The sequence below is a fragment of the Lytechinus pictus genome, chromosome 3, assembly GCF_037042905.1.
Source record: "Lytechinus pictus isolate F3 Inbred chromosome 3, Lp3.0, whole genome shotgun sequence".
Taxonomy (NCBI): domain Eukaryota; kingdom Metazoa; phylum Echinodermata; class Echinoidea; order Temnopleuroida; family Toxopneustidae; genus Lytechinus; species Lytechinus pictus.
The window spans coordinates 68,896,781-68,916,562 of record NC_087247.1 but is presented as its reverse complement, the minus strand read 5'-3'; the positions used below and the strand labels follow the sequence as shown (position 1 = coordinate 68,916,562).

The following is a 19,782-nucleotide window of genomic DNA, read 5'->3' as shown; positions in this document are numbered from 1 at the left end:
GAGATAGAGACATATCTCACCAACAAATTAATGCGAGCGCGAGCTGAAATTTTTTAGTATACTGACCTGAAAACAGGAAAAAGGTGCCTGTTTAGGACTGTTTGTAGTAACTCATGAGGAGGATACATATCTCACTACACAGATAATGCGAGTGCCGAGGGCGAGCTGAAATTTCTTTATATTCTGACCAGAAAGCTTGATATTCTAAGCATTTTTGGTACCAATGATGAAGATGGGTATCTAAAAAAACAATAGATGCGAGCGCAAAGCGCGAGCTTAAAATTTTGATATTTCGATCTGAAAAAAAAGTTTAATGGAAGTTTGTAGTAAAGAACAGGATTATATCCAACAAAAGATTATTGCAAATCGAAGCGGGAGTTCTTTTGAGGTTTAGAACTGAAAACGGGACATTCTATTCACCTATTTAATCATGAAAAGTATGGGGTTTTGCTACAGAAATGATGCGAGCGCGAAGCGCGAGCTGAAAATTTTTATATTCCAATCTGAAAAGCGGACAATTTGAGCATGATTTTAAATAAAGAACGAGTTGTGTAGCTCAATTTCGCTTGCAGATTTCTGTGTAACATTACCATCTTATTTTATTTTTGCACATGTAGAATTATTGGGGGGGCAAAAGGATATGTTTGCCCCCCCAATATTTTCATTGGTGGGGCGATCGCCCCCGCTGCCCCCCCCCCCCCCAGGATTGACGCCTCTGTATATACAATGATACTACATCATGAATCATTTGGAAAACATCACCAATCCAGGTTTATATATTATCATTCAATTTTCATGTACATGATGTATAGGCCTATATACAGATTTGGTATTTATATATATATATTGTGATGCTTTTCCCTAAATATAATGCAATTTGTAATGATGAGTAATTTCTATCTAATTACTTTGATGAAACTGGATATAATGCTTATGACCTGAATTCAGAAAGAGATCCTTCAAGACAGAGCTTTGGAAATAGTTCCTGTTATCTTTTTTTAAACTTCTTCCTTAGTGATCAGATGAATAATATTTAACTTAATGGAAGATGAAAATAAATCAAATTTTGTGGTGTAAACATTTAAACGTTAAAACAAAGGTATTGACAAACTGTATTTATACATTGAAAATGATATTTAGTGGTTTAAGGTCTAACGAATATGCGTCTGGTTGCGTAATTATACACTCCCGGTATTAGCAACGGGTTTTAGCAAAGTTTTGGACTAAAATATCAAATCATCTTTATAAAACACTAGTCATGATAGTACTTAGCTGTCTTACACTAAAGGCCATAGAGGTGGCACAATGTGGAATGTGCAAAGAAGAAAGTGACTGACCTTTTTTTATTAAAGCATTGGAAAATAAGATCAAAATTAAAGGATTTGCTCTACACTTTTGTATGATTCTGGGATTTTTTAAATAACAAATTAAAGATTTCATGACATCTGTGGGCAACTGCCCCGCCCCAGTCCACTCTGTAAGGGCATGCGATAAGCTTTGTTATTCGTTATGACCATTCAACAATGAAATGTATAACCAGGTGCCGCTGATCATTCTTGACCGGCGCCGATCTAGATTTGGTTGGCAATAGGCCCTTCTTCATTATTTTACCGGTGCCTATTTATTGGAACCAGGGGACGCTGATTATTCTTGACCGGCGCCGATTTAAATTTAGGTGGCGCCGGTTAAGACAGGCAGCACCGATTTGTCTTGACCGGCGCCGATTTAATACAAGTAGTGCTGATTTTTTTTACCGACGTCACTTAAGATTCAGGCAGCGGCAATTCATAATCGACTGGCGCCGATATAGAACCAGGAGGCGCCGATTTTTAACCAGGTGGTGCTGATTATTCTTGTCCGGCGCCGATTTAGATTTAGGTGGAGCTGATTATCCTTGATCGGCGCCGGTTAAGAACTCAGGCAGCGCCAATTTATAACCAGATGGCGCTGATAATTCGTGTCAGGCCCCGATTTAGATTTAGGTGGCGCTGATTATCCTTGATCGGCGCCGGTAAAGAACTCGGGCAGCGTCGATTTTTCTTTACCGGCGCCGATTTATAACCAGATGGCGCCGATTATTCTTGTCCGGTGCCGATTTAGATTTAGGTGGCGCTGATTATCCTTGATCGGCGCCGGTTAAGACTCTGGCAGTGCCGATTTTTCTTGATTGGTGCCGATTTATAACCATATGGCGCTGATTATTCTTGTCCGGCGCCGATTTAGATTTAGGTGGCGCTGATTATTCTTGATTGGCGCCAGTTATATGCAGGCAGCGCACTGCTGATTATTTTCAACCAGAGAAGTTGTTGGGAAAAGGGTAGTTAAAAGAAAAGATAAGGAAGATGATGTGATTGTGCTTTGCTGGGGCCGGGATAGTCTTTCCTTTACCGTTGCTAATATTATATCAGTGTATAATTTTTTTAAGCGGCGCCTTTTCTTTTCTTTCCTTTATTTTATTTTTCAAGCGGCGCCTTTTCTTTCTTTTACTTTTATTTTTTTTGATTTGGCGCCGCTCAAATATTAGGGGGGGCGCGCCCCCTGTGCCCCCCCCCCCCTGGATCCGCCACTGATTTATCTATATTCAAATTATTGCTCTTTGTACTCGGGGACATGAGATATTTCAATTTTACTGAACACCCTGAAATTGCATGTCCTTTTTGCGTAACATCAGTTACCAACACATTTTTGCTTGCTGATGCGTAACAAATGTGGTTACATTGAAAAACTAACAAATGTGGTTACATTGAAAAACTTAGTATCAGATTATACAGCAAGGTTCACTTTATTAACTCTATCAAAAGCAAACTCCCATCATCTCTACACACAATGAAAAGTGTGTAAAATTGTGCTGTGTAATGTCAGTTACCGTGAAAATGCCCATATATGAAATAAAATCCTACAGATAAAAAAAAAAACAATACAGCCTTGTATAATATATTGCACTCTACCACTGCAAAAGTTTCATTTTTAAATAGGCCGCCAAAATGTCATGGGGGGGGGCTGAAACTGGATGTTTCAGAAGATAATGTTTAGATGTATAGGGCAGACATGCACCACAAAATTAGTGGGGAGCTAGTGGTGAGCTAACCCACCAACAGGTCTCTTTTACAAAAATTATGTCTACAAATTAGCATTGGTTGTAGTAATTTATGAAAAATTGTGTTTTTTGTCTCGCCTGCATAGTAGAGCGAGACTATAGGCTTCGCTTTTCCGATGGCAGCAGCGCCTTCGTCAACTTTAAAATCTTTAATAGCGAAGGTTTAATTTTTGAAATGTCATCATAACTTAATAATATGGACCTAGTTCATGAAACTTGGACATAAGAGTAATCACGTATTAATGAACATCCTGCCTGAGTTTCAGGTCACATGGCCAAGGTCAAAGGTCATTTATGGTCACTGAAGTTAGACCATGTTGGGGGTCAAACTGACACTCCTTAGTTTGTTAAGGTGTTAATATGAAATTGCTTTGACTTCTGGAATATGTAGCATTGCCATGACTATAACAATTCAATTAGGAGTTTTTGAAATATTTGATATTTCTGAAAATAACATGTAAAAGAAATTGTGAGTGTATGACATGATGTGGTGTTTCATTTGCATATCACCCCTGTTTGTTTTCGGACATTGACTAGGGCTTTTAAAGGCTGTAACTTATCTTGTCAACAGGTTTCAATGAAATTTTCAGTGTTGTTCATGTTTCACTTTTCTGTGTTTATACAACTAAATTTTGTTATTAATGAACATTTGACCTTAAAATACAGTATCAGTAAAAAAAAAGGTGAAATTCTAAAATAAAGTTTTGTTAATTTCTCGTTTTTGCTTTCAGAAAAAGCTTCTGCCTGCCGGAATTACTTAATGGAGACCCACTTAGGCGCTTATGTGATGACTTCTTTTGAGAACAGAATGTTGGAAGAGTTCTGCATCTCTTATGACCAAGCTTTATCAACAGATATACAACTGGCACATCTTCTTGAGGCAATCCTGTCTTATGATGAACTCTTGATCATCGCCAAAACACAAGAAATGCCAGAAATTCCAGGAGTCGGTGTGAAGTTTGCATTCCTGCGACAAGCATATTTTGCAGTTTTCCACGATGGGTCTAGTACCTTGACTTCTCCAATTACAAAAGTGGATAGTGTGAAGAAATGGCTTTTAGGTCATGTACTCCTCAATGATATTCTTGCTAGAATCGAAGCAGAATCTGCAACTCTCAGGTGTCTGCTGCTTGAGACCAAGGTGAGGATCAAATCCCTTGCAAAGCAAAATGAGTCAAAAGAGAATATAAAGCAAGTTTCATCATCTACCAACATGCCCCTCAAACAAGAAGACCTAAAACCAGCACAAGGTATCAAGAAAAGCAATGGTTTTGAAAATATGCTCCCTGGAAATCTAGGTGCCTATGTCATGAGTAAGGTAATTGCAGTTCATCTTGAGGTTGTGAAAGACATCACTGATACAAGCAAGAAAGAATCTATCCTGCAGCACATACTCAACAAGATTATCACAGAAGATGGCAATGTTCAAAATCAGAATCCTCATCCAGAATATGAAGGGATATATCTTGCTTTTCTTAGACAATGCATGTTTACTGTATTTCCACATGACACTCAAGAAGTACAATGTGAAATTTGGAAACGATGTACGAAGTATATGATGTCCCTGCTTGGCAAGTATTTGGTGGAAACACCCAGCAGCACATTATCAGTTGTGCAGGAGAAAATGGAGAAGAACCATTTGAGCAATGTCAGAATCAAAGAAGAATATAGTCAGGAAGGTGCAAAATTATTCCTGGGATGTCCATGCCACAAGGAGAAACTTGGCTCAACAGTGCTTTCTGCTGATGAAGTTGCAGAAATTCATCATATTAAAGACAACATCCATGGAAATTCTGATTTGCATGCAAGAGAATTAGCTGTGAATGAGCTCATCAAAATTATATTTTGTCAAGATGATCTTGCATCTATTCCTGTTTGCCTGTCCACGAGAAAGCTTCCTTTCAAGATTCTCAAGCTTACAAAATTCAGATTGGCTTACTTCACCTTATTTCCATCTTGCAACTTAGTAACAGAGGAAAGAGAATGGGCTTGCTGTTGGTCTTTGTTAGCAAGAAGTGTTCACAGTTTGATGCAAAGTAACAGAAAGTTTATGTCTCTGATATATGTTCCTCGAACATCTCTTTGTCAGATGGACACACAACAACAGAATGAAAGAGATGAATCTGATGATGAAAACATGATGGCTAGAGAAATGTCAAACTCCTCTTCTTCTTGTTCTTCTTCAGAAGATGAAAGTGAAGGAAATGATGACTATGTTCCTCTTTTCATTCGTACTGGATCAGTATGGTCTGAACGTCCAAAGAACTGGAAATTGCTTAAGAATCACACTAATCGATTGCCATCTATGTTAACAGCAGAAACTGAGACTGGTAAGAAGGTACCACTACCGCTAGGTTGTCGTATGTCACTTGAAAAAATAGGATCTTATGTCATGACACAAAATGAAGAGAAATGGAAGGAGAAATTGAAACACACTTGCTATACGAAAAAACTGTCAAGGGAACAAGCAGTGCAGCTTATTGTAAAGGAACTGTACACTCAAGATGATGTCATGTATGCACATAACAGAAAAACAAATAAGCAGATTGTTTTCTGCCCATTGAAGATGGCCATACTGCGACATGTTTACTTTGAGTTATACTTTGATGGTAAAGTAGATCATGTTAAATTATGGAATCAGTGTTGGGCTCATCTTGCACAGGTCTTTGACAAGACGAGACAGCTAGCAAGGAACACATTGCTTGGTAAAGTTGTTGTGACTGATAAATACAAACAGCTAAAGGAGCTACAAATGCGCAAGGAAAAACTACGAAAGCATTACGAGAAGGAGCACTTGAGAACAGAGGAATCAGAACAGAATACTGGAAAGTCTCTGACAGATAGTCCCGGTGTTTCAACACCAAATGCAAACCTCTCACCTGATCAATTGTCTCAAAAAGCCAGTGCCAACAATACTAGCTCCACCAATAAAGGCCATGAACTGTTCTTTGTCAAGTCAAAAAGTATTGATCCAGGTTCTACAAGGACAGATGTTGTCACATTACAGAGACCAGTGAGTGGTGATACAGAGAACAAACAATCTCATACTCTGCTAACAGAAGAGGGAGAGACAGTGGTGCTGATTCATGGGAGACCAGTTAATGAGTCAAATCTTGGATCACATGTAATGACAGAAGAAGAAGCTACCTGGACACAATCTCTGAAAGACATCTGCATCAAGAGAAATGTTGGAAAGGGGGATGCTGCCGAGTTTATTACACAGAATGTATACACTGTATCTGAAATCATCAACTTTCATGAAAGGAGGAGACATAAGAAATTGCTTTTTGACAAGTCAAAAATTGCCATCATACGACAAGTGTTCTACACAATCTTCCCTCCTGAAGGTGATGAAGCACCCAGTGAACTATGGTGTTACTTCTGGGCATACTTCACCAAAGCATGCCAAAGACTGGAAAAGTATGGAAGAACTCTGCCTAATGAGATATCAGACCTTCGTCCTGGTCAAAGAGGTAAATCTGTAGGAAAAAGACCCATCCAGACGCAGTTTGTTGAATGTAAGAGACTGAAGCAAGGCAGCGAAGAAGGAAATGAAGATACAACTTCCCAAACAAATACTCTGCATGGGAAGAGTATCTCACGTAAGGATGCATCATCTCAACCTACGTCTAAAAGAAGTGAAGCACTATTCACTTTACGTCCTCAATTTATGAGATTGCTCCAGTGCTATTCATGGAATCCTGTAATTCTTGTAAGATTTCTGGCTGCAAACATCTTCACTACAGAAGAACTCCTTGGGTGTTTTAACAACTTGAAATCATTGGATCCATCCAAAATGAAAGCTTACGAAACTGCATTTTCTCAGTTTTATGATCCTGCTGACTCTGCCGCATCTTGCTGTTTGATCAAACACATCAAAGATCTTTATCAAGCAACAACCTCTGAGTATTGGGGCAGACAAACAGCTGAGAAATTACAATTGGAAGTAGAGAAATGTGCCGAACAGTGTGGATACATATCAAGATCTGTAGACCCCATTCAGGAAGAGAGTTTGAAAGTACCTACTAGTGCTACTGTAGAGAAATCAGTATTTTCAATGGCTGAGAGATCCAAGATGTGCAGAGATCTTCTGGATGATGATATAAAGAATCTCCCACAGTATAAATTTGAGAGATGTGTGTATATAGCCTCTAGGTTGATGGAGAAACTATTTTCTAGGGAAGAACTTTTGACAGGTAATACCTCTGGTACCAGAGGAATGTGTGCCCTTGATCCTAAGAGGCTTAATGTTCTTAAACACACTACATTCGCTATTGCTGGTGTTGCTCAATCATCACATCAGAGAACATGGGATAGAATTCATCTTGAAATTGACCAAGCCCTCAAATCAAAAGCTTTCCAATTTGTTACCGAAGATAGAAGAGTGGAGAAGGAACTAGAATGTGCAACAGTCCTCATCAGCCCAAAATTCAGAAGTCAGACGCAAAGAAAAGAATCTGAAACAGGATTTCATATGATCTCTTGTACAAGTCTTATCCCTGGTGGGCTCCGTAGAGATCTATTGCTTTGTGCGAAAGATCACACAGAAGTTCTGAAGAAATTGTTGAACCATTTCATGCGCAAAGATGAAGATTTCAGCCAATTCCTCTTCCGGTCTCCAAGCAAGATGAAGTTGATCAGAGCTGTATATTGGAGCATATGCTCAATATCAATAGACGAGCTAGGCGATCGTTGGATCAAGGCATTGGAGACGATATATTCCCTTGTAGAAAGCGGGAAACTGTATGAGAAGTCAACAAGTAGAATCGATGTAGAAGAGGAAGAAGGTGCTGAAACTAATGATATCAAGTCCAAAGTTGAGTCTACCCAGCTGCAAGACAAGACTAATTTGTCTCAGGATATGTCTGATGAGGCAGAAGATGATAGCATGCTGAAGAGGCAAAGAAACAAGGGAGACATTAAAGACACAACTATTAGCTTGATGAAGTGCTACAAGTGGAGCAAGGAGGTTGTGGTGAGATTGTTGATTCAACGTATCTTGACTGAAGCAGATATTGATAGTACAGCAAGAACCATGGTTCTGAATAAGAAAAAAAGGAAAGAAATAGAAGTTTTTTTCTCTCAGGTTTATGATGAAGAGGAAAAGGACCATTGTTGGACACTGATCAAGCAAATAATTAAAGATGTGTCATCAGAGGATAGGAGCTTGCTGTACAATGTATGGACAAGGAAGTCAAAGAAAATTGCTGTTGAAGAAGCTGCTGGTGCAACTCTGTATCAGAAGAGCAAATCAAAATCTCAAAATCCAGGAAATCTTGATGCATTCATTCAAGAAGAATTTCCATGGCTTCCATCTGGTGAGGTGGGCAAGTGCTTGTTCATATCTGATCATATGAGAAAATGCTTCTTTAGCACAGAAGAACTTGCCTTTGGTAGTTGCTTTGGCTCTCCTGGATGGCTGCTGCTTGATCCAAAACGAATGGATGTCTTGAAGCATGTTGTCTTTACGGTAGCATCTGTCCCAGTACACAAGAAAGAAAAGATGTGGCAGATTTGTAGGAACACAATGGACAGGAAGAATAGGAAGCTTAGACAACAACTTCTAGAGGAAGATGAGAAAGTAGAAACATTGATCCAGACCAATCCCAATGCTCTTGCGGAGCAAATTCCAGATGATGTCAGAAGTCCAGTCATGCAGAGTAAGGATAATGCTGTAACTGTGATAAGAGTCTTAGTTCAGCAGCTCTTCAAACCAGAGGATCTTATGGGAGATGCAGATGAAATGATACCTTCCCAGATGAAATTGCTTCAAGAGCTCTTCTTCAAAATTCATGAGGTATTACCCTCAGAGAAAGAGGATGCTTGGATACAGGCAATGAGGACAATCAACTACCTGAATAAGATATCAGGTTATACCTTCAAAAGTGGGGATGATGGGGATAGTTCTGGTTCTTTTGTCAGTGACAATGAAGAAGACTGGATAGGTGGTATGGAAAATTATCAAGAAGGTGGAGAATCATCAGATGAAGATGCGACTCCTAGAACTCAAGATGGAAGTGTCATCCAAGAGATGATGAAACCTTCTGAACCAGCAAGTGACAAAAATACAAAAGTTGAGACAAGATCTGTGTCAGGAGGACCCACTTCCGCATTAGCAAATATCCGTGATAATCAGCCTACAAGGACAAGGAGCTCTGAAGAACATGTTAAACTAGTTGATTCTGTCAGGTCACAAGCCTTCAATAATGTTGAGGATCAGGGAAATAGGATAGGCAGCAGTAAAAAACAGAAGAAACCAGCCAATACTGTGAGATCAAGAACCTTAGGTACACAAGCTGGTCAGCATAGAAGTACAAGCAGCACAGAAGAAAATAAGAAACCAGCTGATTCTGTCGGGTCACCAGCTTTCAATAATGTTGATGAACAGGGTAAAAGGAAAAACAGCAATGAAGGAAAGATAAAAGCAGTCGATACTGTGGGATCAAAAACCTTGGGTTCAAGAGTTCGCAAGCAGAAAAGTACACACAGCACAGAAGAAAATTTCAAACCTGCTGATTCTGTAAAGTCACAAGCCTTCAATGATCAAGGGAAAAGGACAAGTGGCACTGAAGAAAAGATGAAGCCAGTTGATTCTGTATTAAGATCAAGAACCTTTTCTAATAGTGTTGGACAGCATAAAAGGGCCAGTAATACTGATAAGAAAATGACACAAGTAGACACTGTGATGTCAAGGTCCAGCGATAGCGATGTTAGCCAGCATAATACTACAACTAACACTGAAAAAAAAAAGAAAACGGTTGATTCTGCAAGATATAGAAACTCTATTAATGGAGTTGGTCAGTGTAACAGATCAAGCAGTTCAGAAGACAAAATAAAACCAGTTGATGACACCACAGGAGACTCGTTGGATTGGTATATCCTAAGACCAGTTTTAATGCAACTGTACAAACATCTGAAGGCATATAAGCTGGAAGAAGATGAAATAATCGATGAACTGATAATGCACATTTTTGGAGCCAAACTGCTTGACGGTCAAAGTGTAGCATTGTCTCTTGATGACAGCATTGAGATGCTGAAGAGTGCATTCTTTCTCTTGTACAATGTGCCAAGTAGTGAACAAGTAGCTGCTTATGATCGTCTTGAGGAAAGGTTAATGCACACTCTGATGATTTTAGGACAACAGTTAACCCAGAATATGGATGAAAAATTGGTTGAGGATGAGGCAGCAGTGAAGGTTCTGAACAAACCCAAGCCATACCCACCAATTCCCAACTTGGACGAAAAAGTTAGGAAAATGAGATCTCTATTGATGGAGGCATTCAGAGCTGATGAAAGAATTGAAATGGACAGTTCAAAATTGAAGAAACTGAAAGGAAGCAAAGTAGATACAGTGATAGCTGCTTTTCAGAAATCATTCCCTTCAAAGGAAAACATGGAAAGGAAAGAAGCGATGACTTTGATCTACAATTTAACAGTGGAATTGCAAGAACTTGTCACAGAGAAGCTGAGGTTCAAAGTGGACAGTTTAGCTGATGCATTTGTTCAAAGGGCTGTGTCTGCATTGGAGGCAAAAGCAAAGCAGCAAGCATCCTCCACCTCACCAGCAACACCTCTATTTCAAGCTGTGATACAGGAGTTAGCTTGTGTCAAAAGAGCTGTTGGTTTAGTTCCAATGGTCAGGGTTCTTTTGAGATATCTCTTTACCTCAGAAGAGCTTGTAGTACTTCAGCAGTCAGACATGAATCACCTTCCTCCAACATTACAAGTTCAAATGGACCTAATGCAGAGAACAGTGTATAAAGTTACAAAGACTCCTTCAAGTGAGAGAGAAAATATGTGGTCATGCATTCAGTGGATAGTCACCAAAGAAATCCAGGATCTGAAGTCAGTAGATGATGAAAGCAACAAGAAGAAGGTCAAGAATGAGATATTCATACCTGGGTACAATCGATGTGCTGCTCTGAAATGTGTTATGGGAGTAGTTCTCCCCCTAGAAGAACAATCCCAATTCCATGCCAATCCACAAGTGTTTGAGACAAGCCATCCAGAAAAAATCAAGGAAATGAAAAATCTGTACTTCCAAATCAGAAACATACAGGAACTGGCTAAAGATGAAGAGTGGGAGCTGGTATGTTCTCCTAGGAAGAATTATGAGATAGCACAGCAATTATCATTCCCAAAGAAGGGTACCAGAGAACACAAATCAGTAAGGTTTGGGATACCAAAGGAAGCTTTGATGTCACCAACTTCTGAACATGAAAATGTCAAAACACCGTCAACAGATGAAAGAAACAAACAAGAACAGGATTCTAAGAGTGAGAAAAAGCAAAACCAGAAGCCAAAAGAAAAAACAGATGTCTTGCCTATTGAAAGTCGTAAACCTGCAGATATTGGGCAGTCTCACATAACAACAAGAAGTAAATTGAAAGAGGCATCAAAGGAAAGTAACATAGTTACTACAAGAAGTAAATCTAAGGAGGCATCAAAGAAGAGTAAGAATATAATTACAACAAGAAGTAGATCGAAAGAGGCATCAAAGGAAGGTGTAAGGAGAATTGAAGATAAGAAAAAAGTTTCATCAAAAAGTAAATCGCAAGAAGTGTCAAAGGATCAGATCCATAATCTCCATGATAAGGACAAGTCTCTGTTGAAACAAAGTGATAGAAAAACAGTCTCAACCAATCCAGTTCCTGCAATTTCTCAGGCCACAAGTCTGTCAGTCCCACATAAGAAGACAATTGTTGTTCTTGTCGATTACAATATTTGTGACAGTGTCTGTAAAATAATGGCTGATGAGGAGTCTAAGAGGAATGAAATTGACATAAAGAAAGACTCTGAGACAAGAATGACAACTACAGATAAAATGATGACAAATGGCAAAGGGATGAAATCTGAAACTAGTCCTAGCGGTGGATCCCATCAAAATCTTGGCCGGACAGAAGATGGAGATGGTGATGAAAATGCCAAATTAGATAACATTGTCAAAGACCCATTAGATAGAGATAAGAGAGTTACAACTGATTCTTCCCCTGAAAAGAAAAAAATTGAGATTGGAAACAATAGTACTGTAAATCCTGTTAAGCATGAAGAAGACATTGGCCAAGATATTTCAATGACAGAAGTGACACAGCAAGAGTTGAACCTAACCAGGTCTCCGAGAGGGATCACTTTTGCTGAGGAGGACACAGAAACAAATAAAAGCAAAAATGTTGACCAGATTGAAGTAGCAGTCAGCCTCCTTAAAAGTGCTGTAGAAAATATTCCATGTGGATCTGATATTGACAAAAGTACATCTTGTCAGCCAATAGAAGTTGAAGAGTTAGCTGCAAATAAGGCAGTAAAGATTGAAGAAAGCTTACAGTCTGCTGAAGAAGAAAAGGTCACTAGTCATTTGTCCACTCCTGCTGATAGTAAAGATGCAAATGCCAAGAAGGTTATTAGTCCTACAAGTAAAGATGAAATGCACAAAAATGACAATTCAGTCACAGAAAATGCACCCTCTTCTGCCTTTCCTGTCCCTGATGATGACGATAACATTTTGGGGAAAGTGAATAACAGTGAGACTTTCTCTGATTTAGATGATGATGTGCTTGAAGATGATTTCGAAAAAGAACTTCATCTTGATGAAAGCTTGGAGACTAAAGCTGTGCCTTCTATTGACTCTCGGACAAATGATCTGTCAGTTGTGGACAACAGGGAAAACCCTCAAGTTAGGGGTGAGGATTCTTCTGCTGTTACAGCTTATTGTCAAACTATTTCCTCTAACAATACTCCAAGTAGATTTGATCAATCCTCAGAAGATTCTCATAATTCTGCTACTGATGGCCATAATATTGAAGCAACAACCATGGAAGTGGATTCCCAATTGTGTGATGTTGAATCAAAGGATGACAGAGAAACCGCATTGAGTGATACTTCAAGAAGTAATACATCTCAAGGTGTTTGGGAATCAAATGAAGTCCTGGAGACTAATATTGTACGTTCTCATGACTCTAATAAAAATGGACAGCTATTGTTGTACTCTGGAAAAGAAACTCAAGATACAGGTGTGAGTTTGTGTGATGTTGCAGCACCTTCCAATGCTTTGTCCCCTGCCCATATTTCAAGTAGTAGATTTTATATTTCTTCAGAATTTACTCAGAATTCTGCTATTGTCATCCAGAACAGTGACGAAGGAATAACCATGGAAATGAATTCCCTAGTAGCAGATGGTGAATTAAAGAATGACAGAGATAGAATATTGAAGGATTCTTCAAGATGTGAAACACATGAAGATGCCCCAGAGACTGATATTGTACCTTCTGATAACTCTGACAAAACTGAACAGTCATTAGTGGAATCTGGAAAAGAAACCCAAGACAGAGATGAAAGTTCTCCTTACCAAACTCAATCCTTTATCAACACTTTGGGTGGATGTGATTTTTCTTCAGAATTAATGGAGAAGTATGATATTAGTAGCCAGAAGAGTGCAGAAAAGGTAACCATGGAAGTAAATACCCAAGTAACAGATAGTGAATCAATTATTGAAGGAGAAACCTTGTCAATTGATATGTCTGGAAGTGAAACTCGAGAAAGAGTGAGTTATCCTAATGCCATAGCATCTTGCCAAACTTTGTCCTCTACTGACGTTCCAGGTAGAATTGATATTTCCTCAGAATTTTCTCAAAATTCTGCTATTGGTAGCCAGAATATTGAAGAAACAACCATAGAAGGGAATTCCAAAGTGAACGATGTTGAAGAAACCACACAAAATGATACTTCAAGAAGTCATACACCTCATGATGACCTTGAATCAAATAAAGGCCCAGGGACTCAAATTGTACCTTCACATGACTCTGAGAGAAGTGAAGTGGTTGACACTGGGAAAATTGTGACTGTTAATCCTTTTTCTGATAATGCAATTGAACGGGAATCCAACCAATGTCAAGCAGATATAAGCAATGAAGCTACAAGAAGTACACTGAATTAAAATTGTAGTAAAGCAGTTGGAAGTGATGATTCTTTACTTCAAACACACTTGTTCAGGATTTTGCTATCAGTAATCGGATGTTTGAACAAAGTAGTGAATCTCCAAGTAGTTGATGATGAAAGAGAACCTTTGGTGATGAATGAGCAGTAGTCCTCAAGATGGTCCTAAGTCATATAAAGACAAGCTTCATAGGGCTTCTGAGGTTGAGGATAGACCCAAAGTGAAATCAAATGAAGGAAATATGGAATTTACAATTTCTTCCTCGATTGATTCCCAACCACTTAAGAAGAATCAAAATCTTGTAGATAGTACTCTAAGACCTCCATCAAACATTGATGTTCTTTTATGGGCAGCTCAAGTTAAGCCATCATCTGATTCTTCAACCTAAATAACCTGTAATGACAATGACAAAGCTATCATTTTATCACAAAGAAAACTTGTGAGAAATTTAAAAACAAACACTCCCAGTCTCCATGTTATAAGGTCATGCATCTTTCCTTAACTTGATTTGATGATAGAGTTTTAATAGTAAAGTTGTTATGATGTTTATTTTTGCTGTAATATATATTTGAAATTTTCAGGATGTTTGGGCTAAAATGGGTATATCTACATTCTTTTTCAAAAAAATTGTTACTTAAGCCCTAGATCAATTTGTGATGTATTTACATTTCAGTCTTGTTTTATTCTTTCTGAAATAATGGGAGTGATATTTGTGATCAACATTCATGATAATCTTCACTTTGCGATGATAAAGTCTTAATATGTGATATCCCTTGTTTTATAAGTATTTATATAGTGCTTCATATATAGTGTTTCTACATTGTTAATACCTTGGTCATTGGATCCATCACTGTTCCATCATCTCCACTCCTGAGGGAGTATCCTGACCAAGAAACAGGTTTTTACTGGATCACAAAGATGTGACTCAACTCATCATTCTTGATGCATCAGTGTTGCCACTGCACAAATATATATTTTTAATTTGTTATTGCTTTTTATTTAGTTCAAACTTCTTATTGTATGACGTTGATGACAATCTAATTCTCCTTTTAAATTAATGTTATATATAAAGGTTTCAATGGGGCTGTGGTTTTACTGAGTTTATGTTGGTATATATATGATATATTTCATGTGATGTACAGCATATTCTCCATATAGGTGAAGTACCTAAGATGATGTTTTCCATTTGTCATGATTATATGGTTTTAGTGCAAGTTCTCACATTGTTGCTTGCATGAAGTGTTCCTTGTTCATGAATTCCATTGAATATTCACATTTTTTTGATGATCATATTGATTCTCTGCTTCATTTTACAATGATACAATATAACATTCTAAATGTATTGTCATAGCACATTAAAATAAGTAAAGATAAGTGTCAGAGTTGGAAGAGTTTAAAGGACAAGTCCAACCCAACAAAAAATTGATTTGAATAAAAAGAGAAAAATCCAACAAACATAAAACTGAAAATTTCATCAAAATCGGATGTAAAATAAGAAAGTTATGACATTTTAAAGTTTTGCTTAATTTCATAAAACAGTTATATGCACATCCTGATTGGTATGCAAATGAGGAGACTGATGACGTCATCCACTCACTATTTCTTTTGTATTTTATTGTATGAAATACTCTAATTTTTTTCCTGATTGTCAAGTGAAACAACGATTTATTCCCCCCTGAACATGTGGAATAAGCATTGTTCAATACTATATGGTTCAGTGAAGTTGGTCCTTATTGTCAAATCTGTAAAAAATGAAATATTGTATAATTCAAACAAAAAACAAAAGAAATAGTGAGTGAGGGACATCGACTGTCTCATTTGCATGTCACCGAGTTGTGCATATCAATGTTTTGTGAAAAATAAACGTAACTCTAAAATGTCATAACTTTCTTATTTTACATCTGATTTTGACTAAATTTTTAGTGTTATGCTAGTTTGATTTTTCTCTTTTTATTCAAATCAACACTTTTCTGGGGTGGACTTGACCTATAAATTTTAAGGTCTGGAATATTTAACTCTGTCAGCTGGAATTTATACATGTATATTTACTTGGTTGAATTTCAAAAGCCACTCGCATGTAGAACATACAGGATTTGTGTTTATAACTGAGTGAAGCATTGGAGGGAAAGTGATAATTTAAAGTACATAACCTGTATCTTATGTTAAAATTCTGCAGAAAACCATGAGTGGAAGATCAGATGATCTCTTGCTTGGATATTTTAATAGAAGTTGACAGCATGAACCTATTATAATTAATCAGGTTCATGTGAATTTGTATATTACTATCAGGACTGAACATTCTCATACTGTTTCATGAGTGTATTGATATCAAGTATGTTTAATGAAGTCTCACTATGACTCCCATTGTTGGTGATATGATTGTCAAATTGTGCCAAAGATATGTATGTGATTCTATTGTAAATTTGCAGCAGTTGATAGATTTCTTTAAAAATGTATGCATTGTACTTTGTTCAAAGGTAAATCATGATAGGATTTAGTTGTTTTGCAGGGTTTTTTTTTTTTCAATTTGAAGTATTGATTTACTAGTATTATAAAATGATAAAGCTTTAGTATTTTATACAAAATGATGATTAAGATCCTAATCAAATGATTGGCTGAAATCTTTCACCTGACCAGTCATTTTTCAATTACATTTATGTGAAAACTTTGCCAATGACTCGTCATGGGTTGTATACGAGGTTGGTTTATCAAATAACATCACTATCCGCAAAAGACATGTAATACAAATCATTTTGATTGGGCATTTGAATGATTATGCACACCTTTTACCTTTGTACTGTTCCAAAGGTACATCTTGTGTTCAGTTTTTACTTATCTCCTTGACGAGGTGTATTATTTGTATGATGTAATACTTCTTTGTTTTGACGTAGAAGTCAAAACAATTACAAATCTTATATCGGTTGTATTTAATGTGTATGTGTTAAATAAATGTTTGCATTGAAACTTTCTTTATCTGGACGCAATGTTGATGAAGTCATATTCATCATTGCATTTTTGATCGCTGTAGTACTTGTGAATCCTAATATAATTTAGGTATATATTGCGTAAGTAGCAATGGCAGAAGTTTTTCTTCATAATTTTTTTGCGTTATAATCATCAACTTTCATGTTGATTTGTAGAAATGTATTTGGATCTCCTTGATTCTTTGATTGCATTGTTATCTTTTCATGAATATTAAATCTTATTTGCAATATTTGTCAGTAAGAATTATGCATTGGCATTTTAATTTACCATAATTTTGTTCAATGATGGACATTATGTATAAAAAGAAACAGGACTTTGAGATTGATGAAGCATTATAAATTGCATTTATAATTCAGGGGCTGCGGAAGTGGGGGGCTGGGGGGGCTTCAGCCCCCCCCCCCCCACTTTTTTCCAAAACCGTGTACAAAAACGTAAAAATGACCATAGGATTGTGATTTTTTTGCATGGTCAGCCCCCCCCCCTCCCCCACTTTGAAAACCGTTTCGTGGCCCCTGTAATTATATACATATCGCCATCATTCTGCTATATTGCATGAACTATTTGTAGTTCTTGAATTCAAGAAATGCAACCTATCAGTTTCTGTAATTAATCAGCTCATAATATGTATGCATTCTATTTTTATTATGTATTTTCATTAATTTTTCAAGTTAAAAGAGAGTAATTAAGTTTTGTGTTATATTCCATGTACTTATCTTATCCTGAAATTGTTTGAATGTAGATAAAAGGAAGTGACTTATATGTAATGCATTATTTTCTTTGACTCGTATAACATATGTATGTCTTACCCCTATATATGGGACCTTCCTCAATTTGTATGCTCTTCAAGTTCTCAGAAATATTGATATGACCATGCCTTGGGTATTGTTAAAGTTCAGTAAATATGTGATGAAATGGATGTCTTGCATTCAATAAGGTTGATTATTTTATGGAATTACTCAGCTGTGTTGTTATTTGGCGTCTGTATAAAAGGTGAAGCTATGAATATCAATCTTCTGAATGATGGTCGATTTGAAAAAAAAATGTTGTACATGTTATGTTTACTAATGTCTTGTCCAAATAACTATTTTAAGAAGGTGGAAGAGACATTGCATTGAAGAGAGAATTTCTAACATATATAGTTTAGTGCTTTTTATTGCACATGGATTTGTCATATGCTGCCATCTGCTGCTCATAATGTTGTGATAATGTTGAGAGTCACTCATCAACTGCTTGAGTGCCCTCTCCATTCGACATATCATTATTCATCAAGAGTATACATTTGCTATACTATTACGTTGTTTGTATACCTCACTGTATAGATGGATAAGCAACAAAGATATCTACTGCCAAATAGTGGAATGCAATTTGATCTTGGACATAATTTAAACATTTAATTATTGACTTAATGTCACTGTGTTGTTGTTTTTTCTTGAATGTACTATACATTTCCATCTATATTGAACAAATCTTTTTTCTAAAATGATACATGTAAGTTATAACTGTTGCTAAATTTTGATGATTTCATTTGCAGACTAATAAGTTGTACATACATATACATGTTCGTATCTCAGTGATGTCATGATCTTTGGATGCATTTGCCAAACGTATTTTTTTATTGCATGTGAATAATATCTGATAGTGGTGATGGCAGAATGCTGTGAAATATAATTAAAACAAGTTTCATCATTGAGAATGGATATTTTTTTCCTTTCCTTTTGCCCATTACATTACATTATTTCTGGTAAGCATTGCATGACTAAATGAAAGAGTAAAAGTTCAATTTGATCCATCCATATAAAAAAGTACATGTTCATAACAGTGATTACTCATTAGGTTATGGTTCTTATAGATATACATTTATTATTTTACATTCATTTTGTAAAAGTGTTGTATTTAAGTTGTATACTTGCATTTTTCACACACAATGAGGTCATGTGCACATTTACTTGTATTTTTTTTTTTAGTCTCAAGTGTAATACAACTAATGTGATACCTATTTCAAGGACTAATGACTGATAATGAGGTATCATACGGTGAATAAATAAAGACTTATATCAGTATACTGTCTGAGCACTAATGTTTGTTTTTCTAGATTTTAACATTTTTGGGGGTACTGTGTAAACCATAGCCTTGGGGGAACCCATGTAATAAGCATATTTGTTGGAAATAGAGGCTTCATTTTAAGGAAATTATTAAAAGTCCATTACCTGATTTATTATCCCTACATTGATGTTACTATGTACTTGTTAGTGTAACATAAATATATCTTAATTGTGTACATAAACAACATGTTTTTTGGTCTAGTATGCCATTGTATATAATAAATTACATCATTCCACCAAGGCCCCTAACGAAAGGATTAATTGAAAAAGTAAAATAGATTTCAACAAACTTGTCAGTTTTGTGTATCATTTTACTATTGATCTCAAACCTGTATGTCTTGGGACCCCTGAAGGAAAATACATGAAAAGTTTTCAACTGTGAGTATGTGTTCAAATGTAATCCATCCATATTGTAAATGGTTTATTTTCATTCTCATGCACAAAGATTTTGTGTTATAACATTGCATCATATTCTGTAATGTATACATAGAAAAGAAAGGAAGATATTATGTTTATGTTGTGTTTTTATTATCATAGTTCTGGAAGTGAGACCATGTACATGCGATGAATTCTAAAGTCAAATTATTATTATTTTTATTTGTTCTGATCTCCAGAATGTAATGTTTTTTTGTTATTTAACTGCAGTGGGGTTTTATTGATTTTGATAT

The 19,782-nt window shown here is 36.7% G+C and overlaps 1 protein-coding gene across 1 annotated transcript in view; it reads left to right on the top strand.

The window, feature by feature from the left end:
* Positions 1 to 18,272, top strand: part of LOC129255385 (uncharacterized) — a 53,544-nt gene extending 35,272 nt beyond the window's left edge. The window contains exon 4 of the mRNA XM_064097636.1: positions 3,829 to 18,272. Within this exon, the coding sequence (XP_063953706.1) occupies positions 3,829 to 14,027 (10,199 nt within the window). The 3' untranslated portion in view covers positions 14,028 to 18,272. The remainder of the gene's footprint in view (positions 1 to 3,828) is intronic.
* The last annotated feature ends 1,510 nt before the right edge of the window (positions 18,273 to 19,782 follow it).